The sequence below is a fragment of the Embiotoca jacksoni genome, unplaced genomic scaffold (assembly GCF_022577435.1).
Source record: "Embiotoca jacksoni isolate LCO1_2020_lvr unplaced genomic scaffold, fEmbJac1.0.p SCAF_2, whole genome shotgun sequence".
In the NCBI taxonomy this organism is placed as follows: domain Eukaryota; kingdom Metazoa; phylum Chordata; class Actinopteri; family Embiotocidae; genus Embiotoca; species Embiotoca jacksoni.
Window position 1 is genome coordinate 10,666,259 of NW_027185340.1, and position 15,549 is coordinate 10,681,807.

At 41.4% G+C, this 15,549-nt stretch overlaps 1 protein-coding gene across 1 annotated transcript in view; it reads left to right on the forward strand.

Annotated features, from left to right (window-relative positions):
* The window catches only part of LOC138201215 (general transcription factor IIF subunit 2-like), a 40,322-nt gene extending 26,653 nt beyond the window's left edge, over nucleotides 1-13,669 (forward strand). The window contains exons 5-8 of the mRNA XM_069154512.1: nucleotides 7,534-7,615; nucleotides 9,507-9,606; nucleotides 9,983-10,126; nucleotides 12,548-13,669. Coding sequence (XP_069010613.1) covers nucleotides 7,534-7,615; nucleotides 9,507-9,606; nucleotides 9,983-10,126; nucleotides 12,548-12,682 — 461 coding nt within the window. The 3' untranslated portion in view covers nucleotides 12,683-13,669. The remainder of the gene's footprint in view (nucleotides 1-7,533; nucleotides 7,616-9,506; nucleotides 9,607-9,982; nucleotides 10,127-12,547) is intronic.
* The last annotated feature ends 1,880 nt before the right edge of the window (nucleotides 13,670-15,549 follow it).

Genomic DNA, 15,549 nt, shown 5'->3' on the forward strand with positions numbered 1-15,549 from the left:
CTTTTGGGCAGCGTCTTGTTTCTTATCGGCCGAGGGCACAGCACTTTCAGAAGTTCTTTGCGGTATCATAATTTAAACATGCTGTTAACTGGGGGAAAAAAAAAAAAAAAGAATTCACACAGCTGCTTCTTGGCTGTGTTTTTGGTACACCTGTACAATCTAGTGCTCAATATAACAGATCTGCAATGAATTCTACTTTTAGAAAAATTGTTGACGCTACAAGGTCCTATGTTGAACTACATGCTTAATATTGAGGTCGTAGTTTTATCAGGAGTGTAATAATCCTCTAGTCGGGCTCCGCCGACCTGTTTGTCACAGCTTCAGTCTTTGTTGTGATTATAGTCTAGAAAGCCTTTTTGAATGGAGGTTTGCCGGGCAGACCAATCAGCGACCAGTAAAGGAGACAAAGTGCGATGGCTTTAAAGCAATATGAACAGTTGTAATGCCAGCAAATGTCGAGGGATGGAAGTCGTAGCAAGAGCAATGCTTCCTCATTAAATGTACTTTTTAAAGTCTGCACCAGTCATTTACAAACATGGGGGGTGGTTTTTTTTTTTCATCACGTGGGGGGGAGGGTTGGGGGTCTCTGTTGTTTAAAGCTAGGTGAGTTTCAGCACTCGGCATAAATCATACGTCAAAGCTGATTGGTTAAAGGCTGCTCCAATAGCCTCAAAAGGAACCCGAGGTCTACACGCATTAGAGTGCAACGACTGGAGATATTTCTCAATGAAACTTTGCCACATTCTTTCTAACATTGAATTTGTGTACGGTAATATCAGGCAAATGTCTAAAACTAACTTAAAAAAAAAAAAAAAAAAAAAAAGGTTTAGGAGTGCATAATCTAAATTTAATTTCAAGAGGATGCAGGCAAAGTTGACAAGAATCCAACTTGTTTTTATATCACCCTTGCGACCCCCCCAGTTGTTTTTTGGTTTCTCATCTTCTATTTCCACCTGCATCATATCTCATGCAGCTGCTCCAGACAACCACGTGTATGCATCCTCACTGCACCATCTGTCTTTATATAAACCCCGTTTACGTGTATGAAAGGATTTACCGCAGGCTTTTTTGTGTTCACATCATTATTACACCTGCTCCCACAAATCATCCCTGAGGGCCTAGAACTACAGAAAACCTAGAATTGTTTTTATTTGGCATAATAACCAGAAGGTTTACGAAGCTTCAATCACATCTCGGCTGAGGTCAGAGGGAAGAGTGTTGTTTCAGCGAAGCAGAGATCATCCAAAAAAAAATGAAGAGCCCGAGGAGTGTAGCAAAAGCTGCTTACGCAACAGGTTGGGTCCTGTGTTTGTAATAAAAAAAAAAAAAAAAAAGAAGCTTCTTTTGAGGCTGAATGGAGCTGGAGCTAGAGACCTTGAAAAGAAAATAAAAGTGCTGTTAGGCAGTGCTAGCTTTACAACCCTGAAGAGCTGCGTGCGCATTGGTCGCTGGTTGACTGACGTGTTTCTATTTCCTGCTCTGACTCTGTATGAAGGCTCGGTGTGTGTTTGGGACTGCAACATGGATGAGGATAGTGGTGGTTAGAGACCAGTGGGCGGCGAGCTGTTTGTTGTGTTGAGCATGAGGAAGGTCAGCGCTTTGAGGAAAAGGGCCTCGGAGCAGATGGAGGCAAGAGATGAGTGTGAGGGGGCGGACAGCTGACCTGCTCACCCTCGCATTTGTCCTTCTCTTCCTCCGCTGTCTTCGCTCGGACATTTTTCACTCCTCAGCTCTCTGAGAATTAGCTAAGTGTGATGGCTTCAAATGTATTTACATGTCTTTAATGCCCCCTCTGCTGACCTGTTTAAGTATGTTGGCCTGAAATCAGAAAAGAGCTGTTATTAGCATTTTTTTTGGATTTACTCCGGGTGTCTTGTGCTGCTCTCAACTCTTTAATGAGCTCATTTTACGTACTCGGCTTGTTTGTTTTACATTAAGAGCTGTTGATATCGTAAAGGGGCTGAACTGTAGTGAATGAGTGTTGTTTAATGAAGAAAATATGCCAGTTAATCGGAGCTTTTTGCTGCTCTATAAAAGGCTTTCGAGTTGTACCGCTGTGTAATGTTTGTTCTCCTGGTCTGAGACAAAGTGATTGTGCATATGACAATATTTGTCTTGTGCAAATTAATAATCTTCAGTGATATTTAGATTTGGTCTCAAGAGCGTTTTATGTTAACTGCAGTTTTGATCATGAAGGCATACTTAAGTTTGTTTGATTCAAATACTGATCAGAGTAAACTTCTAATTTCCACTGAATAAAATGTGCTGGAAATGTGCCAACTCTACTTTCTACTCGCTGCTGCCTTTTCATGCCGAATGTTATATTTCCCGCAGCTGCATGTGTGAAACGTGAACACGTATTTCAATAGATGACACAGAAGCACGTTTTCTGCTGATGTTGTGCGTGTTAAAACCACAGGTCTTTTTACGGAAAAAATATTGTTTTCATTTGATAAAAATTTCCGATCGAACTGCGAAAGAGTTGAGGTAGTGTTGGAAACAAAAGACGGGAACAAAAGAATTATGGCAAAACAAGTCTAAACAAAAGTGGACAAAAAGCTCCTTGGATTCAGTGAATCTTCAATAAACGAAGAAAAACAAATGACACAAAATGTCTCCTCTAAAACCAGACTGTTTGAAGACAAGGTTATATTTTAACAATTGAGCTACGTTCAGTAAAGGTAAACTCTGATGTCGGAGACCTGAAGATGGTTTTTATTTTTATTAGAATCATAATGATAATGCATGTTTCAGTGTATTTGCCTTTTGAAGCTGCAGAACCTCAGCACAGTGAGATTTGGTGAATAGTTGCACCCAACAAAAAGAGCTCCATTGCACATTTACGTCCAAATCCAGTTTTTCTTTTTGTTTAAGAGGAGATCATGTGAGTGCAAAACAAGGCGCATGGTTCAAATGGCTGGTATTCACTGGTCTGATTCATTATTGGTGTGTTTTGGATGAAACATGAAATTAACCAATGAGACTGTCATTTCCCTTCAAGAGCTCAGTGCTCGTACACCGACCCAGCATCAGTGGGATTTGCTGCAAATTGAAGTACAATCCAAGGAGGCCTTCGCTCAGAGGATCTGCTGCTAAAATCTGGTCAACATTTTTGACCTTTTCCTGATACTTTAAAGAGCAAACAACTCCTCGAATAATCAAGAAAATATTCAACAGCAAAAAAAAAATCAACATCCACAATGAACATTATTGTTATTTGCGTCCCGAAACCAAAGCTAAACAAAAGCAGGTGCAACTGCCCTGGTCACCATAGTAACCATAACACTTATTGTGAGTCGCTTTGGATAAAAGCGTCAGCTAAATGGAAAAAAAAAAAGATTTCTTTTTTTTTTTAAAATGTAACATCACCACTTGACATCATGTCACCAAACCTTCCATCAACGGCCTCCAAGAGTCTGTTTTTTAATCTTGAGGCACCAAACACTTTGCAGTATCTTTGCCTTTCCTACAAATGGATGCAATTATGTGCAATTATTGGCTGGTGAGTGAGCACAGCGCCACACGGCTAAAAACACACCCGCAAATGAGGAACATGTGTGCACAGCGGTGCTGAACATCCGTCCCTTATGTCGCTGATGTGACGTTGTCTAACGGGGTCAAGAACCAGAGAGCTATTTCCATCTTACCATTCGAGTCTTCCCATTTCCTCTTTCAAAGGTCCAGATGTAGAAACCTTTCTAACATGGACGCACACATCGTAGAGCAAGAGAGAGGACCAACATGGGAGGAGGACTGACCACAGCCAGAGAGCCTTTGTGTGGGGGAGGAACACTTGAGTTGAATAGTAGACCTGCTTCACTATAGACACCTTTAATAGACATTCAATCTGCCAAGTCGCCTACGCAGCAATCATTCAGGACTTCATCAGACATTATTACTCTCTAATAATATCAAAAAAGTCTGTTTTTACGCAGCCACATCAATGAAATCCTGTCCGTGAGAAACCACAAACACAGCAGGCCTCGGCAAAGACAACTCCTCTGAAAGGATCCTTTCTTCATGGTATATCTAAGAAGCTTTCTGAGGTGCAAACCGCATTTACAAGTGCAGAGATAATGTCAGAACAAAGACATTCATTTGATGTAAAAACAATTCTGATTGAACCTATCGGCGCCAGATAAATCTCCGTGTATTTCGCAGTCCACAGAGTTTTTAAACTCGGTGTTTGTTGTGAGGTTCCTGTGCTGGTCGGATCACCTCCGGTCCTACAAAATAGATTTGGAATAATCGTGTGCTTCTTCCAGACCTTCTAGATGTTATCGGACCGAGGTGATCAAACTGTGATAGTGAAACGAGCCATTTCGTGGTCGTTGTGACGCTCAACACAATTTACCCACCAACAGTACAGACGGAGCAGGTTAAAGTGGACCCTGTGATATAAGCACAATAATGTGTTTACAACTTTTCTCACTGACAGAGAGGGAGGCAAACGTTCTGCACTGCAGGTTTAAAAAGCAACTTTTTTTTTATTTTTTTTTTTTTTAATAAAAATGACAAAATAATTGTTCATTTTATGTCAATTCTAATAATTGATTCATTTTTGTGGCTGTATGGTTCAGATTGAATCCTTATACATACATATATATTTACCCGACCAACAAGTATTGTCTGTGTAGCCAAATTTTGGTATTCCTCTGCGATAGAGCTCGAACGTCCAAAAATGATGACTAATAATAACAATAAATAAGCCACAGTGATACATTGGGTGAAGTGTTCGTTCATTACAGCCAACATGGGCACTGTTTTTTTTTTTTTGTGTTAATATTTTTTCTCCATCCTGCTGTAAATACTCAAGTGCAACAAGAGTGTTAATCTGCCGATGAAAATAGCCCCCGACATATTCCTCAATTTCTCATTTTTGAGAAAGATTTGTTTAAAACCTACAGTCAAAAACTGTATTTTTGTTTAATGAATTACTACTTCGGCTACAGTAAATGGCCTTGAGGCTTTTATTTAACACTCTCAAACGACTGTCATTTTATTAGGCACTTTAGAAATTTGAGCATCCAATCTGAACAAAGGAGGTGTGGGCTGTCTCCTTTACTTCATTGTTAGCTGCTGATTAATCCTCACCCAGGAAATAATAACTACATGGAGCATGGAGGCTCCCAACAGAAGGGTTGAGCCAGACAATACTTTGGGGTCAGCACACACCTTTACTAAAAATCTGCTTGAAATCTGTTGGATAACAGTAGATTGAACTGCAGTTTCAGAACAGCACAATGAAAAAAAAAAAAAAAAAACATGAACAAAACCAACTCGGGTGTTTTAGTATTCCTGATTTTAGATTTTCTAATTTGCCATTCTGTTCCCTGAATTACTGGAAATATATGATGCTGTATATGTCAGTGTTTGAGACCCATAAACATGATATAATTGTCTATCAATTTCTGTTATTTTCTACCAAGCACACTGTATGCAGGCCACTAAATAATTTCTCCCCATTTGTCATTCCAGTCATGAATCATTAAAAAGTGCCTTTACAAGTACAACTTCAATAGACGGAGACCTAAATGATTAATGAATACAAAATGCTTTGCTGCCAAGATGAAATGGCTCCGAGCAGTGAAGTCCATGAATTTAACTGCTTTCTTGCATATGCAGTCTGAAATAATGTTAAGTCTTAAATGTGCAGAAGCTCTTCAGGTCCGACAAGCAGAGACAAATATTTTTTACGTTGTTTAGACACGTGGGAGGACGTCAATTAAACAATACCGGCCTCGGCAGAAGTAATATGCCCCTTTGTTATTATCTGGACAATATATAACATCATACGAAGAAATGCTGACAAGGGGAAACAAAAGAGCCGCAGAAACCGACTGACGGGTGATTCTGCTCTGCCGCCGTCATTTAGAAACTGACGTCGTTGCGGATGACGCCTTTTCCTCTGATCTTTTCTTTGCATTTCTCCCACGCGTTTTAAGCAGGACGGACTGAGACAAAGGAAAAGATGTGCGTGAAGAGGCGAGGGTGGAGACGAGAATGAGAGAGGACTGGAACGTGTCTGCAGAGGATTTACTAACTTAGGATTTCACACCTGAAGATCCTCAGCTGTTGAGGCAAATTGGAAGGGAACATGAAAATAAGTTTTGACAGCCTGTGTCGCTCCTCCACGGGATCTTTCAGTCTGCTCGTTATCAAAGCCTCGTCAACTATTCGTCTCACTCTCTCTGCTGCTGCTGTTAAATGACGGACGTGAAATGTAGTGGCTTTTCCAACCTTTCATTTGTCCAGATACAAACTCGGAACAATCGGGCAACAAAGCACAAAAGACTGAGCCGCTGCCAATAAAACGCCAACGCTCACCAACTGGACTTCGACATTTCTTGAACAGTTTATTCTAAAAGGAAAAAGCCAGCAGCTCCTAATAATGAGGATAGGCAAGGAAGGGAAGAGGCATCAAATGTTTCTGGAGGTTGTGGGTTGGACTCATTTAAAGAAGAGCTTGAAAATGAATCCAACAACTCAAAAAGATCATGTTCAAGGTCTATTAGAAATGGCAGGAAATGTCAAGCTGCAAGCTGTGGATGGTTTATAGAAGGCTGGCTGGACGAGAACTGGTTCAAAGCTGCAAATGTAATGATTTAATATTTATTTGATCTTGTTGGCTGATCTTAGCTCACCTCTGAACGGTTAAACTAATGAAACCAATGATTTTTGGTTTCATGAGGGAGTCCAAACACACACACACACACACACACATACATATATATATATATATATATATATATATATATATATATATATATATAAATGCAGCAGCTTCTCTTTTTCTATACAGTTTTGTACATTAGTTAGAAATAGAAAACTATACTAAATGAATGCGTTACATGCTGTAGTTCATTCACTGTATTCAGCTTGTTTCAAGGTGCCTCTGACAGCAATTATAGCCTCAGGTATCTTTGAAGCTTCCTCTGCCAGCTGTGCACACCTGGATTTAAGCAATTTCCACCCGCTTGCCTGCTGTGTTGGCCTGGATAGAAAATTGTTGGTAAATTGCCATCGTCATTTTTAAACCGATTTGCAGGTGGCTGCGAGTCCCATTCAGGCCTTTGGCAGGTTGAAGACATTCAGAATAACATTAAGAGTCTCGTCACAAAACTAATCTCACGTCGTCACAGCAGTGTTATTTGGAGTGTTTTATTGAATCTCACGTCGTGTCCTAGTTTAATGTATATAGAGCTTTTTCAGTAAATGACGTGAAAAGGAGGTGGAATTTAAAACCCGGTGAGTTTGCACAGCTGTTCAGTTAAATTAAGCGATCTTAAACTGACGGCAAATGTGAAAACGCCAAAATCACGTGTCTTTGAAGTGCTTCCTTGCCTTCCTTCCATGTGCTGGTTAATTACGACATAATATCAGGGCCGCAAAGTTAGAGTTTTTTATTTTGCATGGTATTGAATTTTTACATCGACAAAATATGCATAACAAAGACTTTTACTTTTTCTTCCAACAGAATCACGGTGTGTGTGAATCATGATTGAAGCAGCTAAATCACTGTCTTTGTTGTAGATGGAGTCAGTCTGGAGGGAACGGTGGTGCACAGAGCCGAATGCAGACCCGCCGTCACCGACAAATACATGAAGATGAAGAAGTGAGTGAACTCGGACGCCACGGTTTAATTCTTACAGTCACCTCAACTCATAGAATATACTGGGCCTCTACAGATGCATTGGATTAGAACAAAGGGAGGCAGCAACAACAACAAAAAGGATCGACTGCAAATTAAAATACAGCAAACTGATGTTACACCCAAATTCAAACAAAGCCAACAGATATTTTGCAGAAAAATATGAATGAAAATGCTATAAAATCTCTCCGGTGTCATTATCGTACATCAAGTGTTTACTTGAAATTAAAATATCATCACAGCCTTTCATTAACGCTAATAAAAGCATTCATATTTTTAAGCAGCACCTGAAAGTAATGACTGACCATGGTTGGATTTTCAATACGATTTGGGGAATAGCAATTGCACAAATGTACGAAGCAGCCAGGCCAGCATTTTGTTTTCATGAACTCTGCTGTTGAAATTTGCCTCTTTCACCCGAGACAGCTCAAAATCTAGTGAAGTGTTGTGAATTAATTCTGACGGGAGTAATGAGGTTGCCAACATGTTGACCGGGTCGTCTGTGCTACTGGTTATTTTGTGTACATCAAAACACTCGAGTCCACTCTGCCTTTTATGTTTTTTTTGACTGGTTTCTGTCTCCTCTTTATTGGAATATGTTGTTCCAGCCAGAGTTGGTGGATGGCATTGCTATAGCAACCGCATCCGTGTTGCAGATGCACTGCTACAATACAACCAAAGGCAAACGCACAACGCAGTTTGCATTAGTGTGTGAGACCATTTCTGCGTCTGTGCCATCAAATCAATGAACACTAAAGGACAAAGCACTTTAACGGCTGAAGTGGACAAAAAAATGTTTCCCTCCCGACCTTCAAACCCTTTTCTGGTGCTGTTCTCTGTTGTCCGTCCTCCAAAAGACAGGTTTCTGTACTGGTCACCTGGCTGCCATTTACCTCAGACATGACAGGAAGGAGAGATCGGTCTGCTGCAGAGTGCAAGCTGAACTTAGAGATTCATCCAAACTCCTCACTTCTTTGATCCAGTTTTATATTTTACCATTTGGATGGCAGCTGACAACTGACCCTCCGTCTCTGCAGACTACTGGATACGAAGGACATTATGTTGTCATGGTGCCATCAGTGTGTGTGTGTGTGTGTGTGTGTGTGTGTGTGTTCATACGTTGTCATTATTATTGTATTTATGATGCACATGTTTTGATTATGTTTCTAAAGATGGTGGATGAACTATGTCTCACCTACAAAGACTAAATACAAAAGAGGTGGTGGATGTAGCCACAGAAATCGTCTGTAATGCATCAGTCAGCGTTACTGCTGGCTGGTAATGGTCGGTATATTGAAGCCTTTACAAAACTGCCAGACTGCTCAGTTCGCTGGGACTTCATTTTGCGAGTTTTTCACACAGGCTACTGTGGGCCGCGGCCAACACAACAACAAATCCCCCCTCTCACGAAAAACAACAACACAGCCCTCCGCCGACTCTCCACCAATCGCGGCGCAGTTTCTAGAGTCATGACATGTTCAATGACACTTCATTAACTACAGAAATAAAAAGAAAAGGGGACCATTCGAATGAACGCAGTGACATTCACAAAAGCCAAAACAAACTTGTCGGCCGGGTCGTGGTCCTGACTGTCTAAATAAAATGTGTCCAGTGATAGGCCGAGTCAGGATGAATGAAAGTCAACAGAAAATAAACCGATATGTCAGAATGTGTTTGAACAGAGCAGCTGTTTCTTATTTGGTCTGTTGAACCTCAAGGTGCCGACAGCCGCCTTCGTACCAACGGCCACATCTGTCAGCGGAGATCACGTTAACCACAGGAACACAAAGCAAACTTTCTCTCTCTCTCTCTCTTTGTGTGTGTGTGTGTGTGTGTGTGTGTGTGTGTGTGTCAGGCTGAAGATGAAAGAGTCCATCAAGCCTCAGCGGTTGTCACAGCAGCTGGAGAGAGCCGTCACTACCATGTTCAAGCCTGTGGCCAACCACGATTTCAATGTGAGGAGTAATACGAGCAAAGCTGTATATGCGTGTGTTTATAACCAGTGTAATTCAGAAATATGATGTCACTCGATTAATTCTTAGTCTCACAGTGTTCTTCAGTTTATGTGATGTTTACAGCTGAATTGATGACGGCGTTTTAACGTCTTTGCTGTTGAGTCCAGATTGCTTTCCACCCTCGGTACGATTGATTTGGGCAGAACTGAAACCAAGTGTATTTTTTTATTTTTTATAAATGTCTTAAGTTGATTTATCAGTGGATGGACAAAATAATGGCGCTCGAATCAAGAAGACTGGTCTTTTTTTTTTAACATTTACACGACTGATATTACAACTCGAGGCGTTGCTGTCACTATCATGTCGTGATTTCAAGGTGGAGTATGAGAAGAAGAAGAAGTCCGAAGGGAAGATGGTGAGAGCCGAGCGGCAGGTCGTGTTGGACATGCTCTTCTCTGCCTTCGAGAAGCACCAGTACTATAACATTAAGGACCTGGTGGACATCACCAAACAGCCTGTGGTGAGCAGCGTGCCCACACGCAAACACGCATGTCAAACGTGCACACGCAAAAAGCAGACCAAAAAAAATACAAAAAAATACAAAAAAAAAAACAATACACCTGCCCACTATCCACCTTGCTCTGTTAAATTTGAAGAAATCGCCCACCGCATGACGTTCATGCCGGCTTACGCTCTCTGCGGTGGCTGAAATTTGGGCCAACATGTTTGCGCGGACACACAAACATGGGATGAATCGATACAGCGCAGCGGACTCGCTCCAGCTCGCAGTGAACAGCATTGTGTAGGTGCTGATGAGACCTCGGAGGCCCTCCTCTCCCTCTGATTGCATCTGATTGCATAACCATCGGCTGAGTAGGAGTCAACCGCCCCGATACACTCCACAACCATCATTTCTCTCCTGAAGCACTTGGCTAGCACTCAAATTAACTGAACTAAAGTAACCGAAAAGCCCATTATGAAAAGTCTTGAAGCGCATTGCTGTGATTCATCAGGTGGCGAGTCGGCATCTTCACAAGCTCAACAGAGACACTCGGTGGTCGATGCGGAGTATTGATCTCTTAACGAGCAGCTCTGCTCTCACGCTGACAAGACCGTCTTCCACAGCTCCTGCTCGGCATTTAGAAATAAGGTCTGGGTTTTTATCCCCGTCGGTAAAAATCAAAGTGCACTGACACTACAGGTTAGAATACGAGCAGTCACAGCAGCACCCTTTTAAAGGAGATTTGATGAGATTGCATTTGTTCGAGATCTCGTTCTTCCGTTCAGAGCGAAAAACCCTCCAGAGAGCAGGGTTTCAAACGGGGGTCGGGCGTGGATGATGAGCGAAGGAATATCGAGTGGTGCTGAGTGACAGAGGAAAATGTGTTTTGCATTTACTCTCTATTTACATGGGATTAGAGGGCATAGAAAAACAAATGTTTCTTTCATGACAGAATAGGTTTAAGTTTGTTTGACCCCACTGGACAAGCTAGCTGGTTCCACCTTTATTTTTGACATTTCGTCCGTCACCATCTTTTTTGTTTGATCAGGAAAAATGTTTTTTACTTTCGTGAAAGAAGTTGAAGTTGCTTTTTTTTTTTTTTTTTTTTTAAACCAACCGTCTGTGGTATTGCAGTTTAAGGCACATTGGCCTCACTTTTCAGCGCCCGAAGCTGCTTACTTTTATATTCAGTCTATGTATGCAAGTCATAACCAAGACAACAAAGAGGCGTTTTAAACATTTACACATTAAACAACTCTTTGACACCACCTACAAAGATTCTGCTGAAGTTTGTGGAAAGGGACTCGCTCATATAAATGTCTCTACATTAATAACAAGATCACAGCTGTTCAATAAACTAACGGCTGTAGAAGGAAACTACAACAACACGAGGTGCAGCACCAACACGGAAATTAAATAAATAAGTCCCTCACCTTATCATCTCCAGTTCAGCATCGCCTACCTTTTTAATTAAAGTCTTTCAAAGCTGAGGAATCCATCGTTGACAGTCCGGCTCGTGGGTCACGTTCATCGTCATGGCGATCAGGATTGACTGGAGAGACGTCACGTGAGAAGAGATGTGTAAACGCGGGATCCATATTTTACTATCGTGTTGGCGAGATAGCCTCTACTGTGTACGACTAAGAGAACTGAGTGTCACAAAATGATCACATTATCATAGATTGAGGTCAATCGGTAAAATTACCGCACACAAGAATTTGTTTTCACACATTTGGCAACACTGAGTTCATGCGACAGATTTACAGGAGAGGGAAAACGTTTTCCTCAACTGACTCAGCAAAAAAGGGAACCGTTTCTTTTGTATATTGCGATGGTGTCCACATTTAGGGAAATACTTGGACTCGGCAACAACATTTAAACTCTTATTTTTTTTTAATTTTTTTTTTTTTGTACCACAAACTGAAAAAAGTGGTTTTCATTCATTCTTTTTTGTTTTTAAAATGTTTCTATCAGGCTGGTTTTTAAGTGACAAATATGTACAAACTTACATATTTGGCCGCAGGAACGTCCTCCTTTAGTGTCCAGCAACAGTCTGCCGACGTAGATGAGCTCCACAGCTTTCCCTAGTCCATGTGAGATTACTAGAGAAGAAGAAAAAAAAAAAAAAAGAAAAAAAAAGCTGTGGTAAATAAAAAAAATAAAACATATTTAGGTTCAGTGTGCAAAACTATATAATAAACAAATACATTAAGTTTTTGAATGAGACTAAATCTTTGTGAAACCAGTCCTGTTTTCTGAAAATGTCTATCAATCTCATATCTCCCACAATCTAAGGCCAAGGAAGATGGCTAACGTAGCTTAGCACAAAGACAAGAAAAAGGGTGAAACAGCTGCCATGTTATCAGCACCTCCTCTGGTTTAGTTTACAAATAGTTTCCACACCGCCCTCTGAAGTTCTTTCTCTCCCGTCTGGTGCAGACGTACCTCAAAGAAATCATAAGGGACATCGGGACGTACAACAGCAAGGGAGCCCGAAAAAGCACCTGGGAGCTGAAGCCGGAGTACCGACACTACCAATCAGCCGAGGAAGAGGAGGAGATGCAGACCGGCTAGTAGCAGCAGAGGTCCTCCGAGCACGGGCAACACATGTAACACATGTAACACATGCAACACATGCAACACCTGTAACACATGCAACACATGCAGCACATGCAACACCTATAACACATGCAACACATGCAACACCTATAACACATGCAACTCATGCAACACATGCAACACCTGTAACACATGCAACACCTGTAACACGTAACGCATGCAACACCTGTAACACCTGTAACATGTAACACATGCAACACATGTAACTCATGCAACACCTGTAACATGTAACGCATGCAACACCTGTAACATGTAACGCATGCAACATATGTAACTCATGCAACACCTGTAACACATGCAACACCTGTAACACCTGTAACACATGCAACACATGTAACGCATGCAACACATGTAACTCATGCAACACATGCAACACATGCAACACATGCAACACATGTAACTCATGCAACACATACAATCTTCAGCAGTCTCAGCCTTATTTTCTGGTTTGTGATTTGTAAGTCGGACATTATTATTGGGTGGAAGAAAAAAAAAAAAGTCCGCTGTGCACGAGTAAGCGACGAACTTTGACAAATAAACATTTTGTTCAGCGAGAGAGCTTTCAAGCTAGATTTAAGTTTTTGGAAGTTGAGGACTGCATGTCTGATATTATGTTATCACAAGATGCTGCTCCTTGATATGCTGGCGTCAGAGCCCCTTTTATTTATTATCCCCCCAAACTGTCCCTTTTTCCAGTCAGACCTATTTTTTTTTACAGCAGAAAATCACAGGTGGAACTGATAACAATAGCGATGCCTCTGTTGTAGTAGTTACTGCAACACTTTAATGCAATTAATGCCGTTATTAGTCACGCCTGTGTTTGACACATCAAAGTGTCGGCTGTGAATAATCTTTCGCTCCAAACGGCTGCTGGACTCGACAGCTGAACGGTAATTATCGTTATTATTATTATTATTATTATTATTGCCTTGTTTGTTCAACTGGTACACGTCAAGTATGAATGTTCTTTGTGATTGAAATAATAATAATAATAATAAAAAAAAAACTCCTCTGTCAGTGGATTTCTACAGCTGCAATAAATGAGATGAAAACGAAGAGATTAACGAGCGAAAATGGCTGGAAACTCACCTCCAGCCGTGCAGAGCGTTACTATGGCAACAGCCTTAAACTATATTTACTATGACTCACACGGAGCATCAGCCTGCTGCTGCTGAGTGTCTGACCGCACCCCTTAACTACTCGTGTGTCAGCGGGGTTTTATTCATTAGCCGTCAGAAGGCAAACTATATATATATATATATATTTATATATAAAATGAGGAGCATTAATCAAGAGACCGACAAATACACTTCGAGGCTACTTTGTAATCCTGTCTGGTTTTGTGCAGTTGATTTCTGCTCGATAAAACATGATTTGTTATATTTTCCTGAGGCATCAGCAGAACCTTCTTATGATTCTGTTTTAAAAAAAAAAAAAATCTAATTTATCCGGCAGGGCTCCAGTCATCTTTTGTTGGAGTCATTAGCCTCGGGGTTCACTCACTTCCTCTCGCCTACACTGTCAGTGTTGGATTTATTAAAAAAAAAAAAAAGCAATGATTTGTGTCTTTGCCTCATATTGCAACTCTGATGAAGATCTGATCGTATTTCCAACCTAATCTACACATAAATATAGGTGTTGTGGCCACTGCAGTTGTTGGTCTCCCTGTATTGGATTTCTCATTTCCTTCTTTTAAAGACAATTGTAACATTCACCATCTTTACTGACCGCGCACTAATCTGATTATATCGGTCCCTGCGCTGGTTCAACCCGTCATTGGGTATCACGTGAGTGACTCCGTTTTATAATCTGTACTGCGGTTTGTTTTGTTTTTTCCCCCTCAGTTTCTCGCCCAGTCAATCAGCGTGGACTAAAGCGAATCACATTTCACTGCAGCGATCACGTCAAACACTCGTAATAAAAAAAAAAAATAAAATAAAATAAAAAAAAACTTCAGTCACGAACAAACTTAAAAGTTACAGAAGCTTCTTCGTACGCGGAGTCGCTCCTGGTGATGGAAAAGCGAAGATGATCTGCAGAAACACGAGGGTCTCAAGAGTTTAACCCTGAAAGGGAGGAAAAGATCCTTTTAAAGATCAACGCTGTTCGCAAAGCATCTTATTCCTCAGGAGGAAAAGTGTTAGAAGAAAGGAGGACTTTTAAGAGGCTTTCAGGAGGAGGAGGAGGAGAAAGTGATGCAGAGAGCCGGAGGGAGGAGAAACACTGAGATAACGAACCGCTGCAGATCACAGTGTGTGTGTGTGTGTGTGTGTGTGTGTGTGTGTGTGTGCGCGCGCGCGGGGACGATCTCCTTAGATGATCTCATTAGAGACACGCTCGCATCTCCCACTCAACACTGTGAGACACGAACACCGCACATGAAAGAGATCACAGCACTGACATATTTGGCAACTGGAAACATCCGACCGCTGCAGCGATGACTCGGCTCGGTCGCAACCTCCACCAAGCAGGGATCCCGCGAACAAAAACGGTGTTTTCACCAGCCTCGTATTAGGGGTGCAGTTTGGTTCGTGTCCGCTAGATGTCACTGTTCATCGTGCGCCCATTATCAAAGACTGCATTTCTTTTGATGAACCAATCACATTTAAACGGTTGCGTCATGTGTTCCTTCCTCGCTCAGAGGGTTTTCTGCATCACTCCTTACCTTGGACTCTTTGCTAGAAATTGCCCAGAGTTTTTTTTTCCCCCAAAAGGTTTGCGAATATGAACCGAGGTGTGACGTGGGTGAGACACCGTGGACACAAACGGAAGACGGGGAAAGAGACATTCTGATAAATCAATGCAAACTCACCCAATCTCTG